Here is a 16,535-nt window from a genome sequence, read left to right on the forward strand (position 1 = left end):
TGTTAACTTGACTATGGTGATCATTTCACAATTTATACAGATATCAAAACATCAAATCACATACCTAAATATATACAATTCCTATCTGACAATTATATGTCAAAAAGCTGAAAAGAAAATAATTAAGATTTAGCTCTTACCTACATGTAGCTCATACTCTAGTAAAGTAAAATTATAAAGTGATAACCTGACTATATGTATAAAAAATTAGAGAATGAGATAGCAACAAAGTGATAATTAAGTGGTACTGACTGCAGAAGTTCTTGGTGGAATAGAAAATTAATGACTTGAGCATCAGGGAAGGGGTCAAAGAGAAGGCAGACCTAGCACTAGGACCTGAAGGATAAGCAGAACACGTAAAAAAAGAAAGTTGAAAAATTAGTCATTTGGAGAATTTACGGCAATTCAACCCAGAATCAATAACTTCAATCTTCCCCACAAGAAGCCAAGAGGGAAATAGTCACTGTAGTGGGTATTCACCTACCTCATCTGATTCTGACAGAAATTCCTGCATGATGTCACTTTCGCCAATGACTCGTATTGAGCACACTATAGAAAACAAAGATAGAATCTGGCATGAGGCCCTAAAATTAAGAATATATAGTCAAGAACATATCAAGATTTAAATATAAATCATCAGTAGCAGGCAATGCTGAAGTAGTATGCCATCCATGACACACAGTATTTTAAGGCACAACAAACATTTATATATGAAGTAGAACTGAGGAATAATAGGGTGTACAAAGATACAGCTTGCTAAAAACATTAAACATACACAAAGGAAGTCACTCATAAAAGAGAAATAAAAGTTCAGTAAATCCAACTTTGCTGGCTTATGTTAATAAGCCAGAGAATAGAGCAAAAGTACAGACAATTAGGAATGTATCAAACACACAATTAAAATACAAAGAAAATATCTATTTGGCATAGGAGAAGGTCAGTAAGAGAATCATTAACATTTAAAGCCACTTTGGGAAAAAAGGGGTAATCAAGTATTAAGCTGAGTACCTCTTCTCATCTCACTAAGTTTAACTTCAAAACAACTACAACTGAAAAAAAGAGAGAGAGAGAAAGGGAAAAGGAAGGAAAGGAAAACAGGCAGGTAGGTAGGTAATCATCTAAGAGAGTCAATTTCCTAACATTCTCATGGGGAAAATAAATTACACTGCTGATTTTACTTCATTTTATTAAAAAGAAAACCTGTACTCTTTTTCATTTCCCAAGGGCTGTGTTTAGAGGCCATTCCACGTTAGAGAAGTTAAAAATAGATAAAGTTTAACTACCTTCTATGGAGGAAATGGTTTTTCTTCAGGGAAAGCTCTCCACCAAAGTTTTTAAAAATTCAAGTAGGTCAATTAGTTCTTCTACAAGGACACAGAATTACTAAATACCACATAAGACCATTATTCTATTAAATGAGTATTTTAAAGAAAAAATTTGCATGCCTAGCAAATTATATAACTCTATATCAAAGCAAGGTCTCTTCTCTGAGCCACAAACTGAACCATCATATTTAGGAGATCTTTGTCATTTCTCCCTGCCCTTCTAGACAAATGAATGTCTCAGCTTCCACATCCAAAGATTCCTAATGTCTTGTTTGCAAGTTCTGAGATACTAATAACAAGTTAGTTTTAATATTTCTACCTATAACCTGCTAAGAACAAGGGGACTTTAGCTCACTTACAACTCAGCAAACCTGTCCAAAAGGAATAAGGAATTTTCAAGTAGGCTATGTCAGTAAACTAAGAATCACTTTCATTAAAATGTCTTAAATACCTAGCTTCCAAATAAATTTAGCATGTTGAGTGTGTATGTGTTTGCTGGCAAACAATATAACCCTATAAATAAAGGTCCTTAATGCATAACAAAATAATTATGCATTTTTCTATTGTTGTTAAGTGTTCAGTGAGTCAATAACATAGGCTATTAACTGCTGTACTGAACAGTTCAGTGTTGGGCTTTAACACTCAGATCAATCAACATCTATAGTCAGAAATGTGACTTTCACTATTGAGTTTCTAGAAACAGCTATGCAGCTTAGGAGCCACAGCATACTATCTCGACCCGATGTTTACTCAAGATAATAGAGTTTAATAGGCTGGCTTACCTTTTTCTAGATATTCTTCCAGCCCCCGACGTCGGGCATCTAATTGCTGTTCTGATAAAGAGAATGGCCACTTCCCTGGAAGTCGGGGAAATGTAAAGTTGGCAAACTCTCTCTTCAGGTTCTGGTGTAAGATGGCAAACTCCCGGTACCGCTTAGAACACAGCTGCCTCCCTGCCATGTAAACATTGTAGACCTGGTGAGGGGGAAGAACAACAACAACAAAAAAAACCTACTTACTACATATTAAATCACAGAATCACCTAGAGTCAGGCTCAGATTGACACTGGTTAGGTCAGAGAAGGCAATGCCACCCCACTCCAGTACTCTCGCCTGGAAAATCCCATGGACGAAGGAGCCTGGTAGACTGCAGTCCATGGGGTCACGAAGAGTCAGACACAACTGAGTGACTTCACTTTCACTTTTCACTTTCATGCACTGGAGAAGGAAATGGCAACCCACTCCAGTGTTCTTGCCTGGAGAATCCCAGGGACAGGGGAGCCTGGTGGGCTGCCGTCTATGGGGTTGCAGAGTCGGACATGACTGATGTGACTTAGCAGCAGCAGCAGGTATATTTCTCTATACACTTAACAGAGAATTTATGTTCAAGGTCACCATGAAACAAAATTTACTTTTAATAAACGTGCCAGAAATTGTATGTAAAAAAGACAGATGCTGCCTTCAAGGGGCCCATGATCTTATTTTTGCTATTACAATTAAACTCCAGCACACTGTTTTAGATATCTTTGGAGCCAATTATCAATTTTTATTTTCAGAAAATTAAAAATCATTCAAAGCCAATGTGAATGAACAAGCAAGCAAATTTGGAGAGAGATGTAAAAAGTTAGAATTGATCATAAGGCAAAGTGACTGACATTTGTGTGTGAACCACATTTCCAAAGAAAAGGTCTAAAAAATGATGTAAGCAATACTGGTATTTTTGCTACCAAAAAGATCGTTTTTGCCAAAGCTCCTTTTTAAAATCAGATGTCCCTAGTTTTGGTCTTCTCCTTTCCAACATTAAAACAGAGTTAACAAAAAGCTGAAGAATAAAGTACTCTAAGGACCTCCTCATAATAATAAACAGTTAATAATACTCATAAAAAAGTAGACAGATTAGGGCCTGGCACACGGTAGGCACTCAGTAAATATTTGATAGAGAAACGAATGTATATATGTGCAATTCTTAGATATGTGTCCTCATAAAGGAAAGTGGTGGGATATATGATCCAGAAACATCAAGTAAGTAACTTAGTAGTCTCAGAACATATCAAATTACACGGAGATGGGAAAATTAGCCCCAAATCACACTTACTGGATTAGCAAAAATCACTCACAAATTTAAATGTGCACAAAACAGGTCATCTACTCAGGTAATCAAGACTTAGTCACTGAACACAGAACAGACTGGTGGTTGCCAAGAGAGAAGGGGTTGGGGGAGGGATGGGAGTAGCAGGCTGGGGTTACCAGACTTTTATATACAGAATGGATGAACACCAAGGTCCTACTGTACAGCATAGAGAACTATATTCAATATCCTATGATTAACCATAATGGAAAAGAATATAAAAAAGAAAGTGTGTATATATATGTATGAATGTATACAAAAAAGTATATACATTCTTTTAAAAGAATATATATATATAACTGAATCACTTTGTTGTACAGATACAGTTAACACAATTACTCTAAATCAACTATACTTCAATTTAATAAATAAACAAAGACTTTGTCACTGAGAATGTATACACCAAAGCATTTCCTTCAGTCTCAAGAAGAATCTTTTCCATGCTTCTATGATTTAAGAAGTATAAATTAAATGTAACAATAATTAGTCATTCAAAACTCCTCTCTCACAGCTCTCCTCCTATGATCCTCCCCTAAGCAAAGCCTCTAACTACTATCAGTGTCCAGGGAATGAATACGATCCTGATCAATGAGTTTTCTTCTTATAATTATCATGCAAATTTGTCACTGATTGTAATGAATCACATGTAATACCAAGTATTTCCATCACTGCCTTCTAAAGACTATGACTACATTTCCCCAGTGATGATCACTTGAGTGATCTCAAGTCTAACAAAACATTTCTCAGGGTAGAAAGAACCCTAAAACTTAAGAGGCCTCTGTGACAATTTCAACCCTAAAATTTCAGTTTCTCATAAGGTGAGAACAGTAACATCAAATAGCCTCTCACCACCCACCTCTTCCCACTTAAACGTAAAGTCAAAGGGAACAGAACTATAAATAGGATGCCCGACAGTTCAGTAATACATTCATGCAGGTAGGAATGGCTTCCACAAGAGCTAAACCATTTTTAAATTAGCGGTGCTTAGCAAATGAAAAACATACAAAAAGATATTACAACAGTGATGCTTTGTTTTTCATTTGTCCTTAAAATTAACCTATGATCCATTAGTATTCATTTCGCTGATTTGGACACACTCATTTGCAAAGAAAATGACGGATTCCCTGGTGAATCAACTTGTGAAGGTCCATGGTCCATGAGAAATGACCATGGTCTCATTACAAATGAGAATGGTCCGTCAAAAAATATATTTGCCAGACATGAAGGAGATTATCATAAAATAGGGACTAAAGATATAGGCAGGCAGGTAGTACTTCTAGGATCTTTCCATCTTAATGTAAACCCCGGACTGGCTGGCTCATATATGGAATTAGACAGTTTGTCTAGCTTGCGAGAACATGTTGAATTTAACTATCACTGATCACTGTCTTCTCCAACTGACCATATCCTACAAAACTTCAAAAGTTGGAATCTTCAGATTGCAAAGCCAGCTTCCAAGGGTACCAAGTTATTGCCCTCTTGAGATACTCTTTGCTGAGTTCGACCCCACTGAGGGAAAAGGAATGAATTATGAGTGGGGAAAGTGTAAAACTTATCTGATCAGTGATCTGATTTTGTCTCTCTGGATTCTGCAAATAAAAGTTTCAAAATTCAGCTTTGAAATAATTTCTAAATTTCTCTATATGTAAATGTTGACAATCCATGCCATACCATTTTACTTTATCCTCATGACTTAATTCTGTGGAATGAATGCCAGAAGGTGGTAACTGATAAATTCTCACAAAAGCACAAACTACATTTACATGTAATCTTTACATTTTTATTTTTTATGTTAATTTTTTTGGCTTCCCTGGGTCTTTGTTGTTGTGTGCAGCCTTTCTCTAGTTGTGGTGCATGGGTTTCTCACTGCAGCAGCTTCTCTTGTTGCACAGCACAGGCTCTAGAGCACACAGGTTTCAGCAGTTGTGACATGTGGGCTCAGCAGTTGTGGTGCATGGGTTTAGCTGCCTCAGGGTACATGGAATCTTCCCAGACTAGGGATCGAACCTGTGTCCTCTGCATTGGCAGGCAGATTCTTAACCACTGGACCGTCAAGGAAGTCCTCATTTTAATTTTCGAAAGGTATTTCAGTTTTATAAAAAGTCTATCATGCAGAATAAGACTTCTGGCACTTATTTTCTCACATAGTCTCATCCACAATGCTATATATCTTTGTGGTTTATTCCACTGTACATAGCACTTTGTTGTTTTGCATTTTAAGAAAAGTCTGTTCTGTTGACATACATTTAGGTTGTTTCTGGGTTTTAATATTTCTTGGTTTTAGCTATTATGAACAATGTTACTGTGAACATTTGTGCAGGCGCCGCCTGTAGTACATACATTAATATAAGAGATTCTCCTGGATACACTCTATGTGAGGAACTTCAGAATTATAAGGTATGTGAATATTCAACCTAAGGAGACAATGCCAACTTATAAGCTAAAGCAGTTACATAAATTTATACTCCTTACACTCCTTTTCAGTAATAATATAAAAAGGTCCTCTTAATTTTTGCAAATGGAATGGGTATGAAAAGATTTCTTGCTCTGGTCCTAATTTACAGTTCCAAGATTATTAATGATGTTGATCATCGTCTCTCCATATGTATTTATTGGCCAGCTGCCCAGGGATCAAGGCTCACCCACCAGTGGGCCAACATCAACTGTGGAAAACTCCAGACCCCTTAGCCAGCTGAGTCAGGAACTGGCCCCACTTACCAGCAGTCTGATATCTGACCCAGAACCCTCCCAGGACATGGCCCCACCCACCAGTGGCTAACAGCTTCTGCATTAGGCAAGGCTTGGCAACCAACCCAATCAGAAGCCAGCCATGCTTACCAATGTGCCTCACAGCAGTCAGCCTGCCACAACAGAAGGGCTCATGCAGCCCATATAGATGGCACCCCTAAAGCATAAAGGTGTGGAGACCAGAAGCAAGTATGCTGCTGGCCCATAGGCATTTCCTACTTAAGGCCACTTCTCCATGATAAGGAAACATTCCAACCTACCAAATACATAGGAATAAAAACACAGAATTAGGCAAAATTAGGCTACAGAGGAATATGTTCCAAACAAAGGAACAAGACAAAACCCCAGAAAAAGAACTAAGTGAAATGGAGATAAGCAATTTATACAACCAAGATTTCAAGGTAATGATCATAAAAATGTTCAAAGAACTTTGGAGAAGACTAGATGAACACAGTGAGAAGTCAGACTTTTTCTAACAGAGAGTTAGAAAATATAAAGTAGACCCAAACAGATGAAAAATACAGTAACTAAAATAAAAAATACACTAGAAGGATTCAATAAGAGATTAGATGATACAGAGGAATGAATTAGAAAACTGGAAGACAGAGTAAAAAAAATAACTCAAACTGAACAGAAAAAAGGAAAAATAATTTTTTAAAAATGAGACCTTTAGGACAACATCAAGCATATAACATTCATTTAACAGGGGTCCCAGAAGGAGAAAAGAAATAAAAGGTGCTGAGAGCATATTTGAAGATGTAGTAACTAAAAACTTTCCTAACTTAGGAAAGAAACCAGACATCCAGATCTGGGAAGCACAGTGAGTCCCAACAGACCAACCCAAAGAGGACCACACCAAGACACGCTGTCATTAAAACAGCAAAAATTAAAGATAAAGAGAGAATATTAAAAGCAATGAAGGAAAAGCAACTAGTTATGCACTAGGGAACTAACTCCCATCAGGCTATCAGTCGACTTTTCAGCAGAAACCGCAGACCAGTAGGGAGTGACACAATATACTACAGTGATGAAAGGAAAACACCCACAACCCAGAACACTCTACCTGGAAAGGGTATTCTTCAGATTTGAGGGAGAAAATCAAAAAAGGTTTACAGACAAGCAAAAGCTAAAAGAGTTTAGCCCTATGAAACCAACTTTACAAGAAACACTAAAGGGACTTCTCTATGCAAAAAAGGCCACAACTACAAATAAGAAATTAGCAAAGGGAAAATCTCATTGTTAAAGACAAACATACAGTAAAGGTAGTTAGTTGATCAGTCAATTATAAAGCTAGTAGGGAGGTTAAAAGACAAAAGTATCAAAATCATCAATATCATAATAAGCAGTTAAGAGATATACATGTCAAAAAAGGGTGTAAAATATGATGTTAAAAACAATAAACATGGTGAAGAGTAAAAACACAGGATTGTTAAAATGCATTCAAAATTAAGGGGTCAGAAACTTAAAACGATCATACAGAGTGACAGACTGCTATATATAAACTTCATGGTAATCACAAACCAAATGTCTGCACAAGATATACACACAAAGAAGACAAAGGAATCCAAACATAATGCTAAAGACACGGTAAAAAGCAAAAGACAAAGAAAAGAACAAAAAAGGGTCATAAAAACAACCCCAAAACAATTAATAAAATGGCAATAAGTACAAATCTATCCAATTGCTTTAAATATAAATCGACTAGGTACTCCAATCAAAAGACACAGAGCTGCTGAATGGATATACAAACAAGAACCATATATATGTTGCCTAAGAGAAACTCACTTCAGATCTAGAGACACACAGGCAGAAAAGGAGGGAATGGAAAAAGGTAGGCCGTATGAATGAAATGTAAAGAAAGCCAGGGTAACAATAGTTATATCAAACCAAATACACTTTAAAACAAGGTCTGTAATAAGAGATAAAGAAGAAAATTACATAACAATCAATGGATCAATCCAGTAAGATATAACAACTGTAAATATGTATGCACCCAACATGCTGTTGCTGCTGTGTTAGTCACTCAGTCATGTCCAACTCTTTGACACCTCATGGACTATAGCCCGCCAGGCTCCTCTGTCCATGGAGTTCTCCAAGCAAGAATACTGGAGTGGGTTGCCATTCCCTTCTCCAGGGGATCTTCCCAACCCAGGGATCAAACCCAGGTCTCCTGCATTGCAGGCAGATGCTTTACCATCTGAGCCACCAGGGAAGCCCGTGCACCCAACACAGGAGCACCTAAATAAATAAAGCAAATATTAATAAATATAAAGGGGACAAGTTGGCAGTAACACAATGATAGTACAGGACTTTAACACCACACCTACATCAATGGAGAGATAATCCAAACAGAAAATCAATAATGAGGGATAGTCCTAGCATTCCAGTGGTTAAGACTCTGCACTGCCAATGCAGGGGTTGTGGGTTCAATCCCTGGGGGGGAAACTCCACATGCCAAGTGCTATGGCCAAAAAAAAGAAGAAAATCAATAATTAACACTAGCCTTAAATGACACATCAGACCAGATGGACAACTATATATATATATCGTTATTGTTGTTGCTATTCAGTCACTCAGTTATATCCGACTGTTTGCAACCCCATGGACTGTAGCACGCCAGCCTTCCCTGTCCTTCACCATCTACTGGAGTTTGCTCAAACTCATATCCATTAAGTTGGTGATGCCATCCAACCATCTCATCCTCTGTTACCCCCTTCTCCTCCTGCCTTCAGTATTTCCTAGCATCAGGGTCTTTTCCAATGAGTCAGCTTTTCCCATCAGGTGGCCAAAGGATTGGAGCTTCAGCTTCAGCATCAATCCTTCCAATGAATATTCAGGACTGATTTCCTTTAGGATTGACTAGTTTGATCTTCTTGCAGTCCAGGGGACTCTCAAGAGTCCTTTCCAGCACCACAGTTTTAAAGCATCAGTTCTTCAGCACTCAGCTTATTTATTGTCCAGTTCTCACATCCATACATGACTACTGGAAAAACCATAGCTTTAACTATATGGAGGCAAAATAATGTGTCTGCTTTTTAATATCCCGTCTAGGTTTATCATTCCCTTTCTTCCAAGGAACAAGTGCCTTTAATTTCATGACTGCAGTCACCATCCACAGAGATTCTGGAGCTCAAGAAAATAAAGTCTGTCACTGTTTCCCCATTTATCTGCCATGGAGTGATGGGACTAGATGCCATGACCTTCATATTTTGAATGTTGAGTTTTAAGACAACTTTGCACTCTCATCAAGAGGCTCTTTAGTTCTTCTTTGCTCTCGGCCATAAAGGTGGTGTCATCTGCATACCTGATATTTCTTCCCACAATCTTGATTCCAACTTGTGCTTCATCCAGCCTGGCATTTCACATGATGTACTCTGCATATAGGTTGAATAAGCAGTGTGACAATATACAGCCCTATCGTATTCTATTCCCAATTTGAACCAGTCCGTTGTTCCATGTCCAGTTTTAACTGTTGCCTCTTGACCTGCATACAGGTTTCTCAGAAGGCAGGTCAGGTGGTCTGGTAGTCCCATCTCTTTAAGAATTTTCCAGTTTGTTGTGATCTACACAGTCAAAGGCTTTAGCATAGTTAATGAAGCAGAAGTAGTTGCTTTTTCTGGAATTCTCTAGCTTTTCCTATGATTCAATAGATGTCAGCAATTTGATCTCTGGTTCCTCTGCCTTTTCCAAATCCAGCTTGTACATCTGGAAGTTCTTGGTTCACATACTGTTGAAGCCTAGCTTGAAAGATTCTGAGCAGTACTTTGCTAGCAGGTATAACATCCCACCCAAAAGAGGCAAATTATTCATTCTTTTCAAGTGCACATAGAAGTCTTCAGAACAGATCACATACTAGACTACAAAACAAGTCTCATGAAATTTAAGACTGAAATCATATCAAACATCTTTTCTGACCACAATGCTATGAGACTAGAAATTAATTACAAGAAAAAAACTGCAAAAACCACAAACACATGGAGGCTAAACAATATGCTACTCAACAAACAATGGGTGAAGAAATCAAAGAGGAAATTTAAAAATACATGGAGACAAATGAAAACACAATGATCCAAAACCTATGCAAACAACAAAAGCAGTTCTAAGAGATGTTTATAACAATATAAGTCTACTTTAGGAAACAAGAAAAATCTCCAATAAACAAGTAAACCTACACCTAAAGTTACTAGAAAAACACACAAACAAAACCTAGTTAGTAGAAGGAAAGAGACCATAAAGATCAGAGCAGAAATAAATGAAACAGAGACTAAATAACAACAGGAGAATAGAAAAGACTGGTGAAACTGAGAGCTGTTCCTTTGGCATGACATTTCTAATGTATTGAAAGAAAAAAATCCTCATCCCTGAATTTTACGCCTTTCAAACATAAGGGTGAAATAAAGACTTCTTCAGATCAACAAAAGCTAAGAGATATCACTGCCAGCAGATCTACACTACAAGAATATTAATGGAATTTCTTCAGGCAGAAGGAATATGATACCAGATGGAAATTGAAACTACAATTACACAAAGGAATGAAAAACACAAGAAATGGAAATATGTGCTTAAATATAAAGAAACTCTTCTCATTTTCAATCTCTTTAATTACTTAAAGCAAAGACAACAACAAAATCTCATAAAATTTACCATACATATAGAAGAAAAATGTGTAACAACAGCACAAAGGATAAAAGGTAAAAATGAAATATACCATTAGTAAATTCTTACACTGAGAAGCAATAATGTATTAAAGATACTATTTATAAAGATGCATACTGTAAACCTAAAACAGCCACTAACAAAATTAAACAAATTATATAGAGATAACATGGTATCATTAAAAATATTCTATTAATTGAAAAGAGCCAAAAAGGAGGAATAAAGAGCAGATGAGATACAGGTAACAAAAAATAAGATGGCAGATTTAATTTTAACTATATCAATAATTACACTAAGGAAGCAGACTACACACTGTAAATAAAAGACCAAGATTGCCACACTGCATAAAAAAGCAAGACACAATTATATGCTATCTCCAATAAACTCATTTCAAATATAATTATACAGATAGGTTAAAAAGGATGGAAAAGATATCCAATGAAAACAATAATCAAAAGAAGGCTGAAGTGACTATTAGTGGCTATATGTTAACATTAGAGAAAGACTTCGGAACAAAGAACATTACAAGAGAGAATGTTTAAGGGATCAATTCATCAAAACGACATAATAGCTTCATTACACATTAAAAATGGGTAGAACTGAAGATTATGCTTCAGGTAAACTCACTATAGACCAACCCTCACAGTGAACAACCACAAACTCTGGAAAAAAATACAAAACCCAATTACTTGATGATTCTGAATAGTACTCTAAAATTGTTGACTGAAGTCAAAACATGAAGCAACTGACAAAGAGTTGGGGAGTTCCCTACTTTGGGGAGTTTTGCTTTCATAGTGGACATCAGTCACAAAGTAGCATAACTTAAGCAACTAAAACTCCAATAGACCTCTTTCTGGCTGGAGGAAAGAGAGAGAGGTTCTGGGCAATCACAGATGCCACCAAAATGAGTGGAGATTTACAAAGGAGAGAGAATCAGAGAAAGAGATGCCTTAACTCTGTGAACAAACATCACATACTCCTCAGGCTGATTCCTCCCTAAATGACAGACACACAAGACAGACTCAAAAGCAGCACAGCAAAAGCTTAAAGAATTGTAATGAGACTTGTACAACTCACAGAAGCTGACAGCTTACTCAGTTAACTGCCAGGTAAAATAAAGACATCAACATTCCTCAGAGGAATATCACAGAATCCAGAGCCTACACAATTGTAACATTCATAATACCCAGGACACAGTCCAAAATTACTCACTATACAAAGAATTCAGAAGTTATGAGCCATTCTCAAGGAAAACAAAAACACTAAACAGAGGACAAACTCAAAATGACATAAATATTAAAATGTTCAGACATATACTCAATGAATACAAAAATAAAAACACACATACATGTTCCACTGATTTTCAACAATAATGTCAAGACGTTTCAATGGGGAAAAAATGGTCTTTTCAACACAACTGTTGAAACAAGATGTCCACATGGGGATGGAGGGGGAAATAACCTTGACCCCTAGATCATACATATAAAACAGTCAACTCAAAATGGATCACAGACCTAAACATAAGAATAAAACTGGGATTTCTCTGGCAGTCCAGTGGTTAAAACTCCACACTTCTAAGTGGGTTTGATCCCTGGTCAGGGAACTAAGATCCTGCATGTCAAGCATGGCGCAGACAGAAAAAAAACAACAAACAAGAAAACCAGGATCTACCCACTTTGGAAAACAGTTTGGCATTTCCTCAAAAAGTTCATCATAAAAGTTATCATATAATCCAGCAATTGTACTCCTGAGTCTTTCTTTCCAAGAGAAATGAAAACAGGTATCCACACAAAAACTTGTATACACATGCTCAATCCAGCATTATACATAAGAAGCAAAAAGTAGAAAAAAACCCAAATGTCCATCAACTGAACAACAGATAAGTTAAATGTGGTATATTCATAAAATGGAATGCCATTTGGTTGATACATGCTACAACATGGATAAACCTTGAAAACACACATGGCTTCATTTATATGAAACATCCAGAATGGGCAAATCTAAAGAGATAGAAAGTAGATGTCTAGGACTAACCGGGATAGGAGGTTTGAAGAGTGACAGCTAAAGGGTACAAAGTTTCTTTTTGAGAGGATGAAAATGTTCTAAAATTGTGGTGATAGTTGCACAATGCTGAGCATACCAAGAACCACTGAACTGTATACTTTAAATGGGTGAATTTATGATATGTGACTCAAACCTCAAAATAAAGTAATCGCAAAAACAGAAAGGTAAAACTATAAAACTTTCTTAAGAAAACATAAAAGATTTGCATCCTTGGGGCAGGCAGATTTCTTAGAACACAAAAAAGGAATATCCGTAATAGAAAGAAATTGACAAACCAGACTTCATCAGACTTTATGGTTGTTTTTTTTTTTCAAAGGCAGGTAAAAATAAAATAAAAAGGCAAGCCACAGACTGAGAGAAATATTTTACAAGGCTTCTATCTGATAGAAGACATATACAAAATATATAAAGAACTCTTACACAAAACAACAAGACAAACAGCCCAATTTTTTAAATGGGCAAGAGTAGAATAGCTACGTCAACAATGAAGATATAAGAAAAGCCAGTAAGCACATGAAAATACACTCACCATGAGTCATTAGGCAAACGCAAATTAAAATCAGACTAAGCTACCATTATACTCAGAATGACCAGAATTTAAAAACTGAAAATGTGAAGTGTTCAAGAGGTTATGGAGCAACTGGAACACTCCATTACAGATGAGAAAAAAAAATAGTACAGCCTCTTTGAAAAACAGTTTATAAGGTTCCTTACACTTAGCATTTGACCCTGCAATTCCATTTCTAGCTATACATATATTCAAGGGAAATGAAAACATAAATCTACATAAAACCTGTACATTAATGTTATTTCACGGCAGCTTCAGTAATAATAGCCCAAACTGGAAAAAACACAAATGGGCAACAAGAAGTGGATGGATAAATAAATTGTAACAAATTCATCCAATGGAATACTATCAGTAATTAAATGCAATAATCTATTGGTCTATGCAACCACATGCATCAATCTTAGAAGAACTACACTAAGCGAACAAACCTAGCCATGAAAGACTATATACTGTATGGTTTCATTTATTTTCAGTTCGGTTCAGTTTAGTCGCTCAGTCGTGTCCGACTCTTTGCGACCCATGAACCGCAGGACGCCAGGCCTTCCTGGCCTTCACCAACTCCCAGAGTCCACCCAAACCTACATCCATTGTGTCGGTGATGCCATCCAACCATCTCATCCTCTGTTGTCCCCTTCTCCTCCTGCCCTCAATCTTTCCCAGCATCAGGTTTTTGCAATTGAGTCAGCTCTTTGCATCAGGTGGCCAAAGTACTGGAGTTTCAGCTTCAACATTAGTCCCTCCAATGAACACCCAGGACTGATCTCCTTTAGGATGGTTGGATCTCCTTGCAGTCCAAGGGACTCTCAAGAGTCTACTCCAACACCACAGTTCAAAAGCATCAATTCTGCACTCAGCTTTATTTATACTCCAACTCTCACATCCATACATGACTACTGGAAAAACCACAGCCTTGAATAGACATAACTTTGTTGGCAAAGTAATGTCTCTGCTTTTTAATATGCTGTCTAGTCAGTCATAACTTTCCTTCCAAGGAATAAGCATCTTTTAATTTCATGGCTGCAATCTGCAGTGATTTTGGAGCCCAGAAAAATATAGTCAGCCACTATTTCCACAGTTTCCCCATCTATTTGCCATGAAGTGATGGACCCAGATGCCATGATCTCAGTTTTCTGAATGCTGAGCTTTAAGGCAACTCTTTCACTCTCTTCTTTCACTTTCATCAAAAGGCTCTTTAGTTCTTCACTTTCTGCCATAAGGGTGGTGTCATCTGCATATCTGAGGTTATTGATATTTCTCCCGGCAATCTTGATTCCAGCTTGTGCTTCCTCCAGCCCAGTGTTTCTCATGATGTACTCTGCATATCACGGTAATCCAAGTCTATGCCCTGATCAGTAACGCTGAAGAAGCTGAAGTTGAATGGTTCTATGAAGATCTACAAGACCTGCTAGAACTAACACCCAAAAAAGATGTCTTTTTCATTATAGGGAACTGGAATGCAAAAGTAGGAAGTCAAGAAATACCTGGAGTAACAGGCAAATCTGGGCTTGGGGTACAGAATGAAGCAGGGCAAAGGCTAACAGAGTTCTGCCAAGAGAACGCACTGGTCATAGCCAACACCCTCTTCCAACAACACAGGATAAGACTCTACACATGGACATCACCAGATGGTCAACACTGAAATCAGACTGATTATACCCTTTGCAGCCAAAGATGGAGAAGCTCTATACAGTCAGCAAAAACAAGACCAGGAGCTGTCTGTGGCTCAGATCATGAACTCCTTATTGCCAAATTCAGACTTAAATTGAAGAAAGTGGGGAAAACCACTAGGCCATTCAGGTATGACCTCAATCAAATTCCTTATGACTATACAGTGGAAGTGAGAAAAAGATTTAACAGACTAGATCTGATAGACAAAGAGCCTGATGAACTATGGACAGAGGTTCATGACATTGTACAGGAGACAGGGAGCATGATCATCCCCAAGAAAAAGAAATGCAAAAAAGCAAAATGGCTGTCTGAGGAGGCCTTACAAATAGCTGTGAAAAGAAGAGAAGTGAACAGCAAAGGAGAAAAGGAAAGATATAAGCATCTGAATGCAGAGTTCCAAGGAATAGCAAGGAGAGATAAGAAAGCCTTTCTCGGGGATCAATGCAAAGAAATAGAGGAAACAATAGAATGGGAAAGACTAGCGATCTCTTCAAGAAAATAAGGGATACCAAGGGAACATTTCATGCAAAGATGGGCTCGATAAAGGACAAAAATGGTATGGACCTAACAGAAGCAGAAGATATTAAGAAGAGGGGGCAAGAATACACGGAAGAACTGTACAAAAAAGATCTTCACAACCCAGATAATCTGGAAGGTGTGATCACTCACACTCACCTAGAGCCAGACATCCTGGAATGTGAAGTCAGGTGGGCCTTAGGAAGCATCACTAAGAACAAAGCTAGTGGAGGCAATGGAATTCTAGTTGAGCTATTTCAAATCCTGAAAGATGATGCTGTGAAAATGCTGCACTCAATAAGCCAGCAAATTTGGAAAACTCAGCAGTGGCCACAGGACTGGAAAAGGTCAGTTTTCATTCCAATCCCAAAGAAAGGCAATGCCAAAGAATGCTCAAACTACCGCACAATTGCACTCATCTCACGCGTAGTAAAGCAATGCTCAAAATTCTCCAAGCCAGGCTTCAACAATACGTGAACCGTGAACTTCCAGATGTTCAAGCTGGTTTTAGAAAAGGCAGAGGAACCAGAGATCAAATTGCCAACATCCGATGGATCATCGAAAAAGCAAGAGAGTTCCAGAAAAACATCTATTTCTGCTTTATTGACTATGTCAAAGCCTTTGACTGTGTGGATCACAATAAACTGTGGAAAATTCTGAAAGAGATGGGAATACCAGACCACCTGACCTGCCTCTTGAGAAACCTGTATACAGGTCAGGAAGCAACAGTTAGAAGTGGACATGGAACAACAGACTGGTTCCAAATAGGAAAAGGAGTACGTCAAGGCTGTGTACTGTCACCCTGCTTATTCATTTAGTTTACATTTAAGAAAACACAAAATACAGTGACAGAAAGGTGATCA

At 37.5% G+C, this 16,535-nt stretch overlaps 1 protein-coding gene across 1 annotated transcript in view; it reads right to left on the minus strand.

The window, feature by feature from the left end:
• SNX27 (sorting nexin 27) overlaps nt 1-16,535 on the minus strand; it is a 79,848-nt gene that overhangs the window by 30,461 nt on the left and 32,852 nt on the right. Inside the window, exons 3-4 of the mRNA XM_068963876.1 lie at nt 2,108-2,300; nt 485-549 (exon numbers count right to left, since the gene is read on the minus strand). Coding sequence (XP_068819977.1) covers nt 485-549; nt 2,108-2,300 — 258 coding nt within the window. The remainder of the gene's footprint in view (nt 1-484; nt 550-2,107; nt 2,301-16,535) is intronic.

The sequence above is a fragment of the Capricornis sumatraensis genome, chromosome 2 (assembly GCF_032405125.1).
Source record: "Capricornis sumatraensis isolate serow.1 chromosome 2, serow.2, whole genome shotgun sequence".
NCBI classification, from domain to species: Eukaryota; Metazoa; Chordata; class Mammalia; order Artiodactyla; family Bovidae; genus Capricornis; species Capricornis sumatraensis.